The 19,159-nt window shown below is 38.2% G+C and overlaps 1 protein-coding gene across 1 annotated transcript in view; it reads left to right on the forward strand.

The window, feature by feature from the left end:
- The window catches only part of HSF5 (heat shock transcription factor 5), a gene marked incomplete at both ends in the record, with an annotated part of 38,337 nt that overhangs the window by 1,506 nt on the left and 17,672 nt on the right, over window positions 1-19,159 (forward strand). The window contains 2 exons of the mRNA XM_080678766.1: window positions 5,364-5,738; window positions 14,795-14,892. Coding sequence (XP_080534892.1) covers window positions 5,364-5,738; window positions 14,795-14,892 — 473 coding nt within the window. The remainder of the gene's footprint in view (window positions 1-5,363; window positions 5,739-14,794; window positions 14,893-19,159) is intronic.

A 19,159-nucleotide genomic window follows, 5' to 3' on the forward strand; every position in this document is an offset into this window, starting at 1 on the left:
TAATTACAAAGAATTTTAGAAAGCTCACATTATGGCCTTTAAATTGTTCACTATTGGATATAAGCTTTCATTATTTGAAAAAATTGTATCTATAGATCTATATTTACTAAACGTTCAGAAATTCTCTCTGATAAAAAAATTATTTTATAAACTTGATTTCTGATGCTCTTCCTCTTCTTCCAGGAAGAGCGGCAATATTCCCTTTCTCTGGTTAAGGAGTCTATGTATGAACTCCCAAGAAAGCAAAAGAATATAATATTGAGAAATCATTCCTTAGCTTCAAGTAGGAGAGTAATAGAAACATTTTCAGCATGTTAACATAAAAATTTCTGGGTTACTTTTCAGTTATGGAAAACTTAAAAAACACACAAATAAAAGAACACTGTGCTCAACTTAATGTAAGCCAAGAGTTATGAATGAGGCAGCACTTTGTTCGTTTGGAGTTTAGAAGATAAGGGATTAGGTTGTGTCTGTGGAGTTTAGAAGATAAAGAATTAGGTTAGAGTTCTAGTAACAAGTTGGAAAAATAGCAGTGGAATAGGAATGTTCCAAAGGGATTCTGAAGGAATATTAAGCTACTTCCATATGATGGCCATTGATTTTGGTGGGGAATCCAATGGGGAAAGGCAGTGGAGACAGTACCATGGCATACATTTGGCAGAATCTCTGCCATGTATATTTATTTTTCAGGTTGTGTATCTGAGAGAGAGGGAAAAAAATATGTTCTTAAGAGCAATAGGGTAACCACTTAATTTTTTAAATATTATTTTTAATGATTTCAGAGAGGAAGGGAGAGGGAGAGAGAGAGATAGAAACATCAATGATGAGAGAGAATCATTTATTGGCTGCCTCCTGCATGCCCCCCACCAGGGATCGAGCCCACCAATTGGGCATGTGCCCTTGACCACAATTGAACCAAGGACCCTTCAGTCCACAGGCCAACGTTCTATCCACTGAGCCAAATTGGCTAGGCAGGATAACCACTTTAAACAAGCATACATACATACATATGTACATAAACATAACCAATTCTTGCTTACTTTTTTCTCTTCTCTGATTTTCTTTTCCCCTCCCGTATCCTAAACCCAATTGTATTCTAAGGATAGAATCCATTTTAATTGAGGAAACACAGGGGCTATCTAGGATCTGATTTTCTTCACTTCTTTTTCATTTGGCTGGCATTGTAAAGATTATTTGTTGGAAAACATGTAATTCATACATTTTCAGGATAGATAATACATCAATCCATATATACCTAGATTATTGTAGTTTTCATGAATTTCCTGTGTTGTTTTTTTTTACCATTCTGCCTGTTCACACGTGCAGTGGTATGTCACATGTGGATTGCCTACTAGTGGTCGGCAAACTCATTAGTGAACAGAGCCAAATATCAACAGTACAACGATTGAAATTTCTTTTGAGAGCCAAATTTTTTAACCTGAACGTCTTCTAACACCACTTCTTCAAAATAGACTCACCCAGGCCGTGATATTTTGTGGAAGAGCCACACTCAAGGGGCCAAAGAGCTGTATGTGGCTCGCGAGCCACAGTTTGCCGACCATGGGCCTACACCATAGGCTTGGTTCACTAGGGAATTGTGTTACTAGTTTGGGTGGAATGTAATTCTAAGTTCAAGAATATTGGCCCAACTTTGTTTTGCTTTAATTCCATGTTATAAGTCCTTGGCTCTTCTATTTTTCCTAGCCTAATTTTTATTCTGCCTAAATTGTCTTGGTTATATGCCTGATTACACTGCTACTTCTTAGTTTCCATTTTGTTTTTTGTGTTCTGCAATTTAGGGTTTGAAAGCTTTTCTTTCACAGTACAATCCTCTGTTTTAGGATCTAGTTCTCTTATCTAGATCCTTGAGCCAGCTTCCTTTATACTTTTTGAGAATGTACTTGATAAGAAATGTGAGGATCACATGTTTTTCCTCTTTTCATTTGTCCACTTTTATTATTTTGTTTTTAGTGGCAGTTTTTAAAATATTTGTTAAAACTTTCTAAACTTAGCCACATAAAGTTGAGCGATAGATCATCTGTCTTTGCCTGGGGCTACCAAGCTCTCTGGAGGCAGGTTTTGGACAAGAGACAAATTTTTCCTGGGGATTGATTAGTTTAGATTCATTTATACAGAAGGAATAAAATTTCTAAGAACAGAAATTCATCCTGCCTTACATTTCCATAATTCTGGATTTAAACTTTGCCAAATATATCAAATTAAGGTATTCTGAAGACTTATAGGTGATGATCTGTAAAGTTGAAATAGAACCCTCTGAGATAACCCTTAACAGAAGAATAAATAAGAGCTGAACATGTTTTAGATTTTTATTTCAAAAAATAAACAGATTTGAAGGAATATCCTTTGAATCCTAACAGCGTCCTTATGTTAGCATCTAAAATAAGTAAATATTTGGCCGTCACTCAGACTTTACCTTGATAGAAGTAGAATTTATATTTTAATTCAGTCCTAAACCAGAAGTTAAGAAATCAAGATAGAGAATTCTTTAATTAGCTGCTTGTATTATCGATAGTCTAAAAATTCATCAACAGTTTAACCCTGAAGAGGGTACAAAAAGGATTAGTGTGCTATTGCACACGGTGCAATATGTTGTTTTAGCACTGTTAGTGGTGGAAAAACAGCACCAGGTGCTAGGCCCATGGAGTCAGACCGGACCTCAGTTCAGCAGCCTCAGTACTTCAGTAGTCAGTTCTGGCTGGAAAGAATTCAGAATCAAGACTCAAGCTATAAGAGAAAGTTTATTTAGAAAGTCACAGAGGTAGGAAAAGTGAGCCATTGAGGAAATGGGCCCAGGAAACAAGTTACAGAGGCAAAAGAAGAGCCCATGGAGCCTAGAAGAAAGAGCAAGGAAAACTTGTCTGGGGGGAAAGGGTGGGGAAAGGCTTTAGTGCTCCAAAGGGTGTCCATCCGGAAGGCTTTCACCTGGAGGTCTTAGGGGAGGATCTTAATAGAATATTCATTAGCTTTCTAGGTGTGTCTCCTCAGGGTCCTGGTGGCACCAGGGAAGGTGGTTCATTAGTCAGTGCAGCCGGTTCTGACCGGTTTTGCTGCTTTTCTGGGCCTGGAGCTGAATGAAACACATCTGAGGCCAAGATGCTATTTCCAGTGTTTAATGCGTAAGGGAGTGGTCCTGCAAGGGTAGTTTTGCCCATTGCTCCATGGCCTGTGACCCTCTGCACCTGGCCTATGGTTCCTACTCTGCTCATGCGTGTCTGTCTACTACAACATGTGAAGTGTCCAGGAAAAATCAAGTGTTGGATAGTTCGGACTTTAGGAATACCTGTTGTAAAGAGCAAAAAATGTTTCTAGGTTTTAAAAGAAAGAATTGTTAGCGAGTTCAAGTGTGTGTGTGTGTGTGTGTGTGTGTGTGTGTGTGTATGGAATTGCTAGTCAAGTAGCATAAAAACTAATTTTTATTCTTTTAAGGAAAAAAGGAAGTGTAATTTTTAAGAGCAATATCATTTAAATCCATTCTTTGGAACTAAGACACACACCCCACCCCAATTAGGTTTAGAGCTCTTGATTTCCAGGGTTCCAAAATTTTTTGTGTATATTGTATGTATTTGTTTATTGTTTACTTTTGGCATTATTGCCTTTTCTTTTTTTATTACCTCTTAAAAGAGTTTATTTGAGCAAAAAATCAATTTGAATCAGGTAGGGCCAAACCAGGAGTAGTTAGGAGCACTCTCTAATGCTTTATTCTTTAGAGGAAATAAACACCATAGAAATAAAATTAATAGTGTGTAACATGTAGAATAGATTTACAGGTTAAATATTTGAAAAGTAAGTATTTGAGTGCCATTTTTCACTATGTAGTTTAACAGATGAGTATGATATAAAATTAGACTTCCCTTCTGTTTTATGGAACTTTTGTTTTGTTTGTTAATCCTCACTTGAGGATATTTTTTCCATTGCTTTTCAGAGAGAGTAGAAGGGAGGAAAGGAAGAAGGGGGAAAAAGAAAGAAAGAAAAACATCTATGTGAAAGTGATGCATCGACTGGTTGCCTCCCATATATGCCCCGATTGGGGATAGGGAGAGACCCTGAAACCCAAGTACGTGCCCTTGACCAAGAATCGAACCAGAGACTCTTCGGTGCAAGGGCTGATGCTCTAACTACTGAGAAACACTGGCCAGGGCTGGATTTTTAAAAAATAAAATCAATTGAATGGCATTTGTGAACCACATAATACATAAAGTCCTCCCTAGGAATAAATTAGGCTAGCTTTGTTTATGTTCAAGAACCTCAGTCTATAAAATAAGTTCAGTTTGTAACGTATTTTCTTTTTTCTCATTACATAGTATTGCCCTTTTTCTTACTCATATCCACTTTTTAATCTACCTTGCAAGGTAAGAGAAAGCAAATAATCACAATTTCTGGGTCTGCGTATGTGGTTTTTAACAAACGAACTCTCTAGGTGACTCAAATGGAAATCAGTTTTTGAGAGCCACTGATATCTAGGACGGGACACTACTAGAGATAACTGAAGAAAAAAAGACCATGGAAATTATTGATTGATTTAAGGAATGAAAAAGAGAACTAAAAGCTTTCAAGCCTGACTTTTCTGCAAAGATGATCATTTTTAAAAGTATGCTTTTTGAAATTGATTTTAGAGAGAGAGAAACATCAATGTGAGAAACATCAATCTGCTGCCTCCTGCACACATCCTGACTGAGATTGAGCCCAAATCCTGGGTATGTGCCCAGACCAGGAATTGAACCAGTGACCTTTCGGTGCACAGGATGATGCTCAACCAACTGAGCTACACTGGCCAGGGTGAAGATTATAATTAAAAAAAAAAAAAATTGAAAGGAGGCAAAGAAGATTAAATTTCTTTTGGTTTGTATTATACTTCTTATTTGTTCCACACTGATTTTTTTTTATGTATATGGTTGAGTGCTTATTTTTGTGCCTATTATTAAGGTTCCTAAATGATTTTAAAGACAGAATGGGATTTCTAAAACTTCTAGGAAGTAACTTACAGATTGGAAAAATCTGGGTCAGTCAATTGAGGTAAAGGTAAGATGACTGAATAATTTATAAAAGGCTTTTAACATTGAATATTGATTTAACACTTGATTTAATTTTAAAGTTTGGTCACTTTGTCTCTTATGATAGTCATATTGAAAACCAAACAAAAGTTTATCTGATTATTTCTTTAGCATTTTATGTGTAATCTCATATTCTGGATTCTGAACTTGTTTTTACAATACTTAATTTCTGTTGTGTTAAAGATGACTGAAAACTCAACATTTCACAGGTGAAGAGTAGTATGTATTTTTTGAGTTTTGGTTTACTATGTAATGTAAAATTAGTAAATGTGCTCTTCCTCTTTTATGCAGGACCAGTGGCTGTAGGACAGTTCCATCGGTCATTCCGGCGCGATAGTCTGTCTCCTTATTCCTACGTATCAACTTCATCCCACAACCACAGTACCTTTCCTTTGAAAGGTTTAGATCGGACCCCGATTCCTCCTAGAACATGGCAGAACTCCCTTGGAATGCACCCAGGACAAGTAGAAACGTCTCCCACTTTTTCAGATAAAGGGGTTCCATTTCCTGTACTGCAGAGGTTTCCAACTGAAGTTACCTATACTCTGCAGCCCAGCGCCACATCCGTACATGTTCAGCAAGGTCCTCAAACAATGGTCAACTCCTCCCAAAAGTATAGTAACTACACACCCTCAGCACAGTACTCCCAAGCCTACTATCCAACAGGTATGAGAAATTCAAATTCAATGGCTTCTGTTAAGGCACTACTTTATAAGGAGCATTTATTTATATGTTTAAATGCATTTCTGCATGCTTAAACAAAAGTACTAGGAATATGCTCCTAAGAAATGTCAAAGATTTCTCATCAAGACATATTTTTAAACAATATATAAAATTTCATGTGTTCTTAAGGAATGTAAAAATTCCATTGGTGCATAAAGGTGTATGTTTTTCGTGAAATGTTTGTATCCTCGAACTGTTGTAGTAATGAAATTAAGACTAAGTACACTGAACCTTACTATGATTCTGTCCTTGGTGCAAAATTATTTTCTCTTTTTAAAAATATATACATACTATATATTTTATATATTTTTAATTTTATAGGTGAGATCACCTCATAATGAAGTCATTTTAGTATCTCAGTAATGAAATTTATTTGATAAAAGAGCATGCTTTCCAACTCTTAAAACTAAATTATATTCTTTTAGTAAAAACATGATGGTGTGGTTTAACAGTACAGTCCCAGCCAGCTAAGAACTGGGGAATAGCAGAGAGGAGGACCTGACAATGACAACTGACTTAGAACTCAACCAAAGGCATATAAGACATACTGGTAGATCTCAAGCTGCTAATTGGGAATCCTTATGATAGTGACGATCTGTTTAGCTTTGGGGGAGGAGGGTATCTTTTTTGGAGGGGGAAAGACATTTTTGCAAAGTAATAGCCTTACCATTTTACTCAAATGTATAGTCTATTTTGCAGAAGCAGCATAGCTGTAGTATGTGTGTTATCATGTAGTGTGCTTTACACAGTGATTAAATGGGGCAATAGAAACAAGACAAGGGTCAAGACTTTCAGAAAAGACCAGAGAGAAGAAAGGGGCATTTTTTTTGCCATATGAATTAAGATTCTAGGCAAATTAATTTACTCAAGATATATTGATCTGGAAGCAATCTCTAGAGGTATTTGTTAGACTATTTTTCTCAGGCAGAATGACATCAAAAGCTAAAATAAATGGAAGGAATGTAAATTAGATAAGGGAATTACTAGATAAGGCCTAGTATTTTTCCAGATTGTCAGCTACTTTGAACAAAAATATCTGTGTGATAGTTAAAAACGAGATGACAAATTTTACATTGTAAGTTACATATCTTATGTATAGCAGCAAATAGGTCAGATTTTTATTAGTGAGTTTACCCAATATTTTAATAAACACATTAAGCATCACTATCTACATTATAATTTTGGCTACATTCCCTGTATTCCCATAGAATATATATAGAGATAGTCTGTGTCTTCCTTACACTTGCTTTATTTTCTGTAGCCCATAAACTATACAGTAACCCTACCTCCTCTCCTTTTACCAAGAAATGTTTCTCTTTCCTTTCCTAACCCCCTTCAAACCCTCCTCTTTAAACTTACTAGAGACTCAAAAGCTTCTGGAGAGTGGAAATTTGGAAAGACTGCAGCAGGGAGATGTAGAAATGTGTTTGGCCTTCCAATTTGGAATTTTGGAGGCATTTTCTATGGACATATTAGATATTAGCTTCTATATTGCTATTAGTCCTACACTTAAGGTACAGATGGTTACAGTCCGGCTGAAGAGTCAAACTAGCCTGTATAATGTTTCTATGGGAAAATGTATTCCAAATTCCAATTTGGAAACTCCTAGTTCTAAATTTTGTGAGAACCAGTTATATATTACTTATCAGAAAACACTATAAATAGTTAATATTATTCATTCATTACAGAAATACTATTTTTAAAATTATTATGATTTAGGACATGTTATTTTAAAATATTTTTTAAAAATATATTTTTTATTGATTTCAGAGGAAGGGAGAGGGAGAGAGAAACATCAATGACTAGAGGCCCGGTGCACGAAATTCGTGCACAGGGGAGGGGGGGGGTGTCCCTCAGCCCAGCCTTTACCCTCTCCAATCTGGGACCCCTCGAGGGATGTCCGAATGCCCGTTCAGGCCTATCAGGATCAGGCCTAAACGGGCAGTCGGACATCCCTCTCACAATCCAGGACTGCTGGCTCCCAACTGCTCACCTGCCTGCCTTCCTGATTGCCCATAACTGCTTCTGCCTGCCAGCCTGATCACCCCGTAACCACTCCCCTGCCAGCCTGATTGATGCCTAACTGCTTCCCTGCCAGCCTGTTTGCCCCTAACTGCCCTCCCCTGCAGACCTGGTCACCCCTAACAGCCCTCCCCTGCAGGCCTGGTCACCTCTAACTGCCCTCCCCTGCAGGCCTGGTACCCCCCAACTGCTCTCCCCTGCAGGCCTGGGTCCCTCCCAACTGCCTTTCCCTGCAGGCCTTGTCGCCCCCAACTTCCCTCCTCTGCTGGCTTGGTCACCCCTAACTGCCCTCCCCTGCAGGCTTGATTGCCCCCAACTGCCCTCCCTTGCAGGCTGGTCCCTCCCAACTGCCCTCCCCTGCTGGCCTGATCGCCCACAACTGCCCTCCCTTGCAGGCCTGGTTCCTTCCAACTGCCCTCCCTTGCAGGCCTGGTCCCTCCCAACTGCCCTCCCCTGCTGGCCATCTTGTGGTGGCCATCTTGTGTCCAAATGGGGGCAGGATCTTTGACCACATGGGGGCAGCCATCTTGTGTGTTGGAGTGATGGTCAATCTGCATATTACTCTTTTATTAGATAGGATAGAGGCCTGGTGCACGGGTGTGGGCCAGCTGGTTTGCCCTGAAGGGTGTCCCGGATCAGGGTGGGGGTTCCCTTGGGGCGTGGGGCGGCCTGGGCGAGGGGCCTGTGGTGGTTTGCAGGCCGGCCACGCCCCCTGCCGACCCAAGCGGAGGCCCTGGTATCTGGGGTTTATTTATCTTCTACAATTGAAACTTTGTAGCCTGGAGTGGAGCCAAGCCTTCTGCTTGCTCCGTGGCAGCAGCCATTTTTTTTTTGGATTTATGTATCTTCTATAATTGAAACTTTGTAGCCTTAAGCGGAGGCCTGGGCCGACCAGGGTGTGTGGAAAGCTTGGCTTCCTCCATCACCGGGGGCAACCCTAGCCTCCTGCTCTTTTCAGCTCCATGGCTGCCGCCATTTCTGTTTGGGTTTATGTATCTTCTATCATTGAAACTTTGTAGCCTTGAGTGGAGGCCTCCATCGCCGGGGAAACCCAAGCCTCCCTCCTGCTCTCTGTGGCCGTAGCCATCTTGGTTGGGTTTATTTGCATATTCACTCCTGACTGGCTGGTGGGCATGGCTGGTGGGCGTGGCTTGTGGGTATAGCGGAGTGATGGTTAATTTGCATATTACTCTTTTATCAGATAGGATGAGAGAGAATTCTTTTTTTTAAAAAATATATTTTATTGATTTTTTTACAGAGAGGAAGGAAGAGGGATAGAGAGTTAGAAACATCGATGAGAGAGAAACATCAATCAGCTGCCTCTTGCACACCTCCTACTGGGGATGTGCCCGCAACCAAGTTACGTGCCCTTGACCGGAATCGAACCTGGGACCTTTCAGTCCGCAGGCTGACGCTCTATCCACTGAGCCAAACCGGTTTTGGCGAGAGAGAATTCTTGATCGTCTGCCTCCTGTTAGCTTGGATATAAATTTATAAATTGAAAATTCTCTCCAAGAGTTCAAGGCAAGGACTAGGAAAGAAACATTAAAATAACAAGTAAGGCCCAGCCAGCATGGCTCAGTGGTTGAGCATCGACCTATAAACCAGGAGGTCATGGTTCAATTCTCAGTCAGGGCACATGCTCGGGTTGTGGGCTAGATCCTCGGTGTGTGGCATGAAGAAGGCAGCCTATCAATAATTCTCTCTTATCACTTATGTTTCTGTCTTTTTCTCCCCCTCCCTTCCTCTCTGAAATCAATAAAAATCTATTTAAAATAAATAAATAAAGTAAAATAACTAAGTGCTGATATTTTGATGTGTACAGTGCTTATGAAATAGAATCTTATTATCTGAATTTTTGTTTTGTCTTCTTTAAGAGGGATAATTGAAATGACTATAAAGTTTCTGAGGTTATGAGAAAAAGAGACCTCATGATGACTTCTAATACATAGAGTAGTCTATGCTATAATGTAGGCAAAACTGCTTTGAACATTCGGAAGTTCTTTATAAATAAAAAGTTGTACTGTTAAATACAAAAGACCTTCTTTGGAAAAGAAAGTGCCATAAAAATACTGTGCAAATACTTAATTCTTTCAAACTTTAGGGTAAGGAAGCAAAACGTAGTAAGCAATTTAACCAATAACTTAGTAAATATGTATGTATGAAGAGCATTCCAAGTAACTTTCCCAAAATTAAACAGAATATTATTCTCAGAGGCAGGATAATAGAATCCCAAATCCAGCTCTGTAAGTCCTAATAAAGTAACTCATTTTGGAATAATGGTCATACTTTTGAATCCTTTTGAAGTGAGTTGTATGACTTGGGGGAGGTTTTGATTAAATTTTAGTAAAAGAAATCCAACTTCATTTAAAAATTACTTATATTGAAAATAAACTTGGATCTGGTCTTTCTATAGCATAACCAGTAAATTTTGAATTTTGTTATATTTCATAAATTAATTTATCTAGTAAAGCCAAACATTGAGACCAAAAAATTGCCATCAGACTGATACATAAAATGACTCATCTGAATAATTTCTTACATTTTTCATTCCTCTCTTGAAGCGTCTGTTATCTCTGCCTAGCTCATTTACATTTTTTTCATTCTTGTCACTCCTTCAAAGACAAAACGTTGTAGATTCATTATCAATTGACTCTTTTTACTTTTGGCTTATCTTGAATTCATTTTCCCCCCTATGATGTTATTTTCATAGTGGGAGTGAACATTTTTACTTTTATTATTTTTTGAAAAAATTTACCTTTAGATCATTTTTATTTATTTATTTATTTTTTATTTTTTTTTAAATATATTTTATTGATTTTTTACAGAGAGGAAGGAAGAGGGATAGATAGTCAGAAAACCCCTTTAGATCATTTTTAGTAATCTGGCTTATTTTTTATTATTAGAATTGTTTTGAAAATGTAATCAACTCATGTTTATATCTTAAATAGAATCTTGTTCATTATTTTAGTTTTTCATCCTGCATGCAACTTAATGCCTTAATACTGCCTTCAGGACGACACTGGAAGTTTTTTATACAGAAGAATATGTTTTAGGACATAGTGAAAAACTCATAACACACACTAGATTAATTTTTCATGTATTAAGGACACAGTTACATTTCTATGGCTAGGTTTTCATATTGTTGACTATACAAAGTAGTACTGCATGGGTAAGGAAATAGCCATTGAGGAATCTTTTAGATTATCTATTCAAGTCCTTTTTTTCATGAGGTAACTTTCTACTTTTCATTTGTTACTGGACACCTTAAAGGACATTCACTAAAATGCTGTTTTCTTAGATACCAAATCAGTTATCAACACAAATATTTTCTTTGTTGTATATTCTATTTTATTTCTCCAAGAAATTTATTTTAAAATACACTTTTAACAACTATTTAAAATGTATAAACAATGGAGTAAGATACAGCAATATCACAAAAATAAAGCCAATAACGTTTCATTGCTTTATTTTCTTCTTTATTGAATTTATCGGGATGACATTGGTTCACAAAACCATACAGGTTTCAAGTGTACAACTCAACAAAACGTCTGCGCTCTGCTGGTGCGCCCTTCGCCTAAAGCAGTCTCTATCTGTCCCCATTTTCTTGCCCACCTCCACTAGCCTCCATGCCCGCCCCCCCTTACCCCTCTGGCTAATACCACACTGTTGTTTGTGTATATATAATGTGTGTTTTGGGGTGTTTTTTTTTTTTTGCTTAATCCCTTCACTTCATTGATTTATTTTTAATGAAACATTGATGTTGCCCTGATGGGTGTAAACCTGCACCTCTAACTCTTTTCCTGCCGCTAGGGGGCTAGGTTTTCCCTATCAGTGGTCGGCAAACTCATTAGTCAACAGAGCCAAATATCAACTCTACAACGATTAAAATTTCTTTTGAGAGCCAAATTTTTTAAACTTAAACTTCTTCTAACGCCACTTCTTCAAAATAGACTCGCCCAGGCCGTGATATTTTGTGGAAGAGCCACACTCAAGGGGCCAAAGAGCCGCAGTTTGCCGACCACTGCCCTAGCTGTTAAAACAGTAGAAAAAAGTCTTGATTTTTTTCAGAGTTTTGGCAAACCATGCAGTCCTCTCCTCGGTGTTTAACATATTTCTTAGGATATTTATGCTTTTAAATATTCTGGGAAACGAAATTCAGATCCATAACATTTTAATTGTAAATTTTTAAAACCTCCAAGGATAAAGCAGGTCACAATAGCCTGAATTTTATGTGACCTTCTTAGCAATATCTATATCTAAACTAGAGTTCTATCCATTATTTCAAGTTTTTCTTTACATGTGTAAAATTTAATGTCTTAAATTACACATTGATATAAGAAAATAATTTCTAGTATATCTTTATGAACTTATAACATTTTAAATATCAGTAGTCAATAATGAAGAAATAGGAAAGTATTTCAATGCATTTTTATAATCCTTGGGCTTTCAAAGATTACAGAATGAGATTTTTTAGTAATTTAAAAATATATATTTTTATTGATTTCAGAAAGGAAGGGGGAGGGAGAGAGAGATAGCAACATCAATGATGAGAGAAAATCATTGATTGGCTGCCTCCTGCACACCCCCTACTAGAGATCAAGCCCGCAACCCGGACATGTGCTCTGATCAGTAATCGAACTGTGAGCATCTATCTGCTCACAGGTCGATGAGATGCTCACAGGTCAATGCCCAACCACTGAGCACCACCGGCCAGCCTATTTAGTAATTTTATTGGCGCACTAGAAATATGAAAAATTTGTACATAAAAAGAGTTGCACCTTGTAATAAAGACACTTTAAAAAGGTTCAAGTAGAATTCTTTTTTTTTAAAAATATATTTTATTGATTTTTTACAGAGAGGAAGGAAGAGGGATAGAGAGTTAGAAACATCAATCAGCTGCCTCTTGCACGCCCCCTACTGGGGACATGTGCCCGCAACCAAGGTACATGCCCTTGACCGGAATCAAACCCGGCACCCTTGAGTCCGCAGGCTGACGCTCTATCCACTGAGCCAAACCGGCTTTGGTGGTTCAAGTAGAATTCTAGTAAAGTATTACATTTCAGGAAGAAGGAAGATTAGGGAAGTATTGTGGGTTATTGAACATATTTTGGAGTTTGATCAGTGCATCTATCACTACCAGCTTTGTGACTTTTGGCAAATTATTTCATATCTCTGAGCTTTAGTTTCCTTATTTTTGTAAATTAATGGTACTATCTTATTCAATTGTTGTGTGAATTAAATGAGATAATATAGCACTAGTACGATGCCTGTAACATGGTAGGTGCTCAATAAATATCATCCTCTGTTTAATCCAAAGGTATGACATAATAACTGATTTTCATTCATTATGGAGAGTCTCTCTCTGGAAAAGAGAAGACTCAACCTATTTTTAAGACTGCATCTGTGAGTGTAACTATCCCAGTATAAAGAGTTCAATCATTTCATGGTACCCTGCTATCAAGAGAAACTTTGGAAAATGTTTTGTTTTGTTTTTAGTTAAAATAATAGCACTGTTAGCTATTTATTGATTGACTGCTTACAGTATGCCAGTACTATTCTAAGTTCTTTTATATATATATATATATATATATATATATATATATATATATATATATTTTTTTTTTAATATATTTTATTGATTTCTTACAGAGAGGAAGGGAGAGGGATAGAGAGTTAGAAACATCGATGAGAGAGAAACATCGATCAGCTGCCTCCTGCACACCTCCTACTGGGGATGTGCCCGCAACCAAGGTACATGCCCTTGACCGGAATCGAACCTGGGACCTTTCAGTCTGCAGGCCAACACTCTATCCACTGAGCCAAACCGGTTATGGCTCTAAGTTCTTTATGCATATTAACTCATTCATTCCTCACAACAAGCATGTTAGGTAGGTATTATTATCATCCCTATTCTAATGGGATGCAGAAACTGAAGCCAAAGAGATTAACTTGCTCAAGTTTATGCAGCTATTAAATTTTTGGATCTCGCCCTGGCCAGTGTGGCTCAATTGGTTGACCATCGTCCCATGCACCAACAGGTCATCAGTTTGATTCCTAGTCAAGGTACATACCTGGGTTGTGGGCTCAATCCCCACTAGGAGGGTGTGCAGGAGGCAGCTAATCAATGTTTCTCTCTCTCCCTCTCCCTTCCTCTCTCTGAAATCAATAAAAGCACATTTTTAAAAAATACTATTTAAAAAAAAGATAGTTTAGCCTTAGATGGTTTGGCTCAGTGGATAGAGCATCAGCCTGCAGACTGAGGGGTCCTGGGTTCCATTCCTATCAAGGGCACATGATCAGGTTGTGGGCTTGATCCCCAGTAGGGGGTGTGCAGGAGGTAGCCAATCAATGATTGTCCTCATTGATGTTTCTATCTCACTCTCCCTCTCTGAAATCAATAAAAATATATATTTTAAAAATAAATAAAAATAAGGGGATTGATTATTTTAAAAAAAGATATTTTAAATTTTGGATCTGGGGTCCAAAGCTAGGCAGTCTGATGCTAGGATCTGAATTCCTAACTACTTGTCATGGTTAAAACATTTTTTGCATAGATCTCACTGGATGCATTGTATAATGGTAGAAATGTTTGGAGAGTATTTCATACTTATTTTATCCTTAAAAACACATCCTCCTCCATTAAAATGATTGAAATAATTATTTTGGAATTCCAAGTATATTCTGATATTTTCAACAAAAAGAAATTACATTTAGTAAAAATAAATGTTTGGTTAAAAAGGTACAAAAATGTTTAGGTGCTAAGAAATTTATAAAAGTAGATATGACACTTTTAAGTGACTTTAAAAATTAATTTTGTATCATGTTTTCAACAAACAATAGCACCTAACTGACTAAATATATTTTATTGCACCCACAAAGGAAAGCACTCTTTTCCAAGATAAAAGAGGGGAGTACCTTGAATGCTATAGAGGTTTATTTTGGTTGATGGACTTTCTATTTTGAATTTGTTCCAGCTGTATTACAGTGCTGCTCTCCTTCTACCCACATGGACGCTCTCAGCAGTTGTGTCACTCCCACTGCCTCTACCTATGCACACTGCAACTACTTCCAGGTAAGATCTTGGAACAATGGACATACTCTGTGTATCAGGTGCAATAGTATTGACCTTGCAGAATTTCAAAGTGTAATTTTATCTTAATGAGTAACCACAGGTAAGCTGTGGATTATGGCCTCAGTTTTCTCAATTCTAAAAATAGAGAGTTGATATAAATGAAGTCTGAGGATTCTTCTAGGCCTGCACTGTCCAATATAGTAGGCACTAGTCACATGTGGTTATTTAAATTAAAATTAAATAAAAGTTATTCCTCAGTCATACTAACCACATTTCAAGTGCTAGTACTACCAAACTATTCAGTACAGATAGAGAACATTTCCATCATTAGGGAAAGTTATTTGGAACATTTATTCTTGGCTCTCCCATGGCAAAATGAATACCAGGTAACTCTAAAAATATATGTCACCAAATGATAAATTGTTTCAAGGTGGTGTAGATAATTACTTTTTTTTAAGGAGAAAAAAATGTTATTAAAAAATGAGAAATTTAAGCCTCCAGGTTGTAAACCATTACAATATACTGACCATTCATGTACTCTCACCAATACCTACAGTCCAACTCATGCATTTATTTCCAAAATGGCATCTGAAATCCTTTCCCTTTCCATTTAAAAATTTTATGTTTACTTCAATTAGTTTCTCATTATTTATTATGAAACAGTTGTTTTAGATTGCTATTTCTAGGATAAGATTAAATTCTATGCTTTGTACTTTATGCTATAATTGCTTAAAGATTGGAATTATGTGTTTGCCTTTGATATTAAGTAGCCAAGATAGCTTCCATTCTTAAGAGAATATCTTACTAGTGGCATTCCAAAAGAACATTCCTTTTTTTTTGAAAATCTACATGGGATGTGAAATTATAGTCAGAGTTCTTTGGAGAGTATAGAATTGGATCAGGGGGGCTTAATTGGACATTTTTTTAAAAATAGTCTCCTCCTTTTTTGTTTTTAAATATATATATATATATATATATATATATATTTTTTTTTTTTTTTTTTTTTCTTAAGGAAAGTGTGTACATTGGACTATGCTAAAAATGTTTCACAGTACACAGAGCGGGACTTTTTTTTTTAAGAATATGATGGTTTTTGTTTTTTGTTTTTTGTTTTAATAAATCTTTATTCAGATTATTACAATTGTTCCTCTTTTTTCCCCCCATAGCTCCCCTCCACCCGGTACCCTCCCCACCCTCTGCCCTTACCTCCCTGCCACTGTCCTCATCCATAGGTGTACGCTTTTAGTCCAGTCTCTTCCCGCACCCCCCACACCCTTTTCTTCCGGAGAATTGTCAGTCCACTCCCTTTCTATGCCCCTGATTCTATTATATTCACCAGTTTATTCTGTTCATCAGATTTTTTACTCACTTGATTTTTAAATTCACTTGTTGGTAGACATGTATTTGTTGTTCATAATTTTTGTCTTTATCTTTTTCTTCTTCTTCCTCTTCTTAAAGAATACCTTTCAGCATTTCATATAATACTGATTTGGTGGTGATGAACTCCTTTAGCTTTTTCTTATCTGTGAAGCTCTTTATCTGACCTTCCATTCTGAATGATAGCTTTGCTGGGTAGAGTAATCTTGGTTGTAGGTTCTTGCTATTCATCACTGAATATTTCTTGCCACTCCCTTCTGGCCTGCATAGTTTCTGTTGAGAAATCAGCTGACAGTCGTATGGATGCTCCCTTATAGGTAACTAACTGTTTTTCTCTTGCTGCTTTTAATATTCTCTCTTGATCTTTTGCTCTTGGCATATTAATTATGATGTGTCTTGGTGTGGTCCTCTTTGGATTCCTTTTGTTTGGGGTTCTGTGTGCTTCCTGGACTTGTAAGTCTATTTCTTTCACCAGGTGGGAGAAGTTTTCTGTCATTATTTCTTTTCTTTTTTTTTAATTTAATAAATCTTTATTGTTCAGATTATTACATTTGTTTCTCCTTTTTCCCCCCATAGCTCCCCTCCACCCGGTTCCCACCCCACCCTTTGCCCTTACCTCCACCCACACTGTCCTCATCCATAGGTGTACGATTTTTGTCGTCTCTTCTTGCACCCCCCATCCCCCTTTCCCCCTGAGAATTATCAGTCCATTTCCTTTCTATGCCCCTGATTTTATTATATTCACCAGATGATTCTGTTCCTCAAATTTTTAATTCACTTGATTTTTAGGTTCACTTGTTGATAGATATGTATTTGTTGTTCATAATTTTTCTCTTTACTTTTTTCTTCTTCCTCCTCTTAAAGAATACCTTTCAGCATTTCATATAATACTGGTTTGGTGGTGATGAACTCCTTCAGCTTTTTCTTATCTGTGAAGCTCTTTATCTGACCTTCCATTCTGAATAATAGCTTTGCTGGGTAGAGTAGTCTTGGTTGTAGGTTCTTGCTATTCATCACTTTGAAAATTTCTTGCCACTCCCTTCTGGCCTGCATAGTTTCTGTTGAGAAATCAGCTGACAGTCGTATGGGTGCTCCCTTGTAGGTAATTAACTGTTTTTCTCTTGCTGCTTTTAATATTCTCTCTTTGTCTTTTGCTCTTGGCATTTTAATTATGATGTGTCTTGGTGTGGTCCTCTTTGGATTCCTTTTGTTTGGGGTTCTGTGCGCTTCCTGGACTTGTAAGTCTATTTCTTTCACCAGGTGGGGGAAGTTTTCTGTCATTATTTCTTCCAATAGGTTTTCAGTATCTTGCTCTCTCTCTTCTTCTGGCACCCCCATAATTCTGATGTTGGTATGCTTAAAGTTGTCCCAGAGGCTTCTTACACTATCTTCAACTTTTTGAATTCTTTTTTCTTTTTTTTGCTTTTCCGGTTGAGTGTTTTTTGCTTGTTTGTATTTCAAATCTTTGACTTGATTCTTATGTTCCTCTAGTTTGCTGTTGGGTCTCTGTATAATATTTTTTATTTCAGTCAGTGTATGTTTAATTTCTAGTTGGTCCTTTTTCATATCTTTGAGGGTCTCGTTGTATTTATCGGCCTTTTCTAGGATATTCTTGAAGAGCCTTATAACCGTGGTTTTGAATTCTATATCCTGTCGTTTGTTTTCCTCCATTTCTTTCGTTTGTGATCTGTTTCTTCGTCTCCCCATTTTTCACTGCTTTGCTGAGTTGGTAGAGTAGCTTTGTGTGCTAGGTTTCCTATATGGCCCAGTGGGTCGGCCTCCCCAGTTAACCTGAGGTGGACACTCTTGGTGCACCCCTTTGTGGACTGTGTGTACAGCCTTGTTGTAGTTAAGTCTTGATTGTTGTTGGTATCACGGGGAGGAATTGACCTGCAGGCTAGTTGGCTGTGAGGATCAGCTGTGTCTACACTGGGAGATTTTTGGTGCTGGAGACAGCCTTATAGGATTAGCCTTGCCAGATTGCAAAAGCCTTTGTGCTCAGCTTGGAAGGGGTGGAGTCTCAGGGCGGGGCAGACAGTCTTGGCTTCCCGTCAGCCCTGCCCTTGGGTGGGTCTCCAGACCTCTGCCTTCCGAGGTTCCCGAGTTTCCACCTTACAGTCCAGATTTCCCCGGTAAGAGCGTGGGTCCCCAGGGGCTCGCCTGGATCTGCGGTTCAGTGCAGTCGGAACTGGGGTTCAGTGCAGTCAGGAGCCTCTGACTCCCCTCCGCCAGGGACAGCCCGTGGCAACCTCCACATTCAGTCTTTGTGTGCACTCACGCCTCCAGACCCCTGCCCCTGCCGCCGCGGCTCCGTGTGCCTTTCTCTCTACCTGACAGTCCAAACTCCCCCTGTATGAGCCTGGGTCCACAGGGTTTCGCCCGGAACTGAGGTTCACTGCAGTCGGAACTGGGGTTCAGTGCAGTTGGGGGCTTCTTTCCCCCTTCCGCCAGAGAAAGCCAGCCAGGCACTCCGCCGCCCTTCCTCTCTGTGCGTGCGTGTCTCCCTACCTCAGCTCTTTGCTGCTCCTTCTCCCTGAGATTTCCTCTTTCCTTCTAGTTGTAGAATTTCCACTCGGCCAGCTTTCCTGTGGTTCTGGATGGTGTCCGTTCTATCTTTTAGTTGTAGTTTTGAAATTGTTGTGCGAGGCAGCAGTTTAGGTGCTTACCTATGCCGTCATCTTGGTTTCCGACTGTCATTATTTCTTCAAATAGGTTTTCAGTATCTTGCTCTCTCTCTTCTGGCACCCCCATAATTCTGATGTTTGTACGCTTGAGGTTGTCCCAGAGGCTCCTTACACTGTCTTCAAATTTTTGGATTCTTTTTTCTTTTTGCTTTTCTGGTTGAGTGTTTTTTGCTTCATTGTATTTCAAATCTTTGACTTGATTCTTG

The sequence above is a fragment of the Plecotus auritus genome (assembly GCF_963455305.1).
Source record: "Plecotus auritus genome assembly, chromosome: 7".
In the NCBI taxonomy this organism is placed as follows: Eukaryota; Metazoa; Chordata; class Mammalia; order Chiroptera; family Vespertilionidae; genus Plecotus; species Plecotus auritus.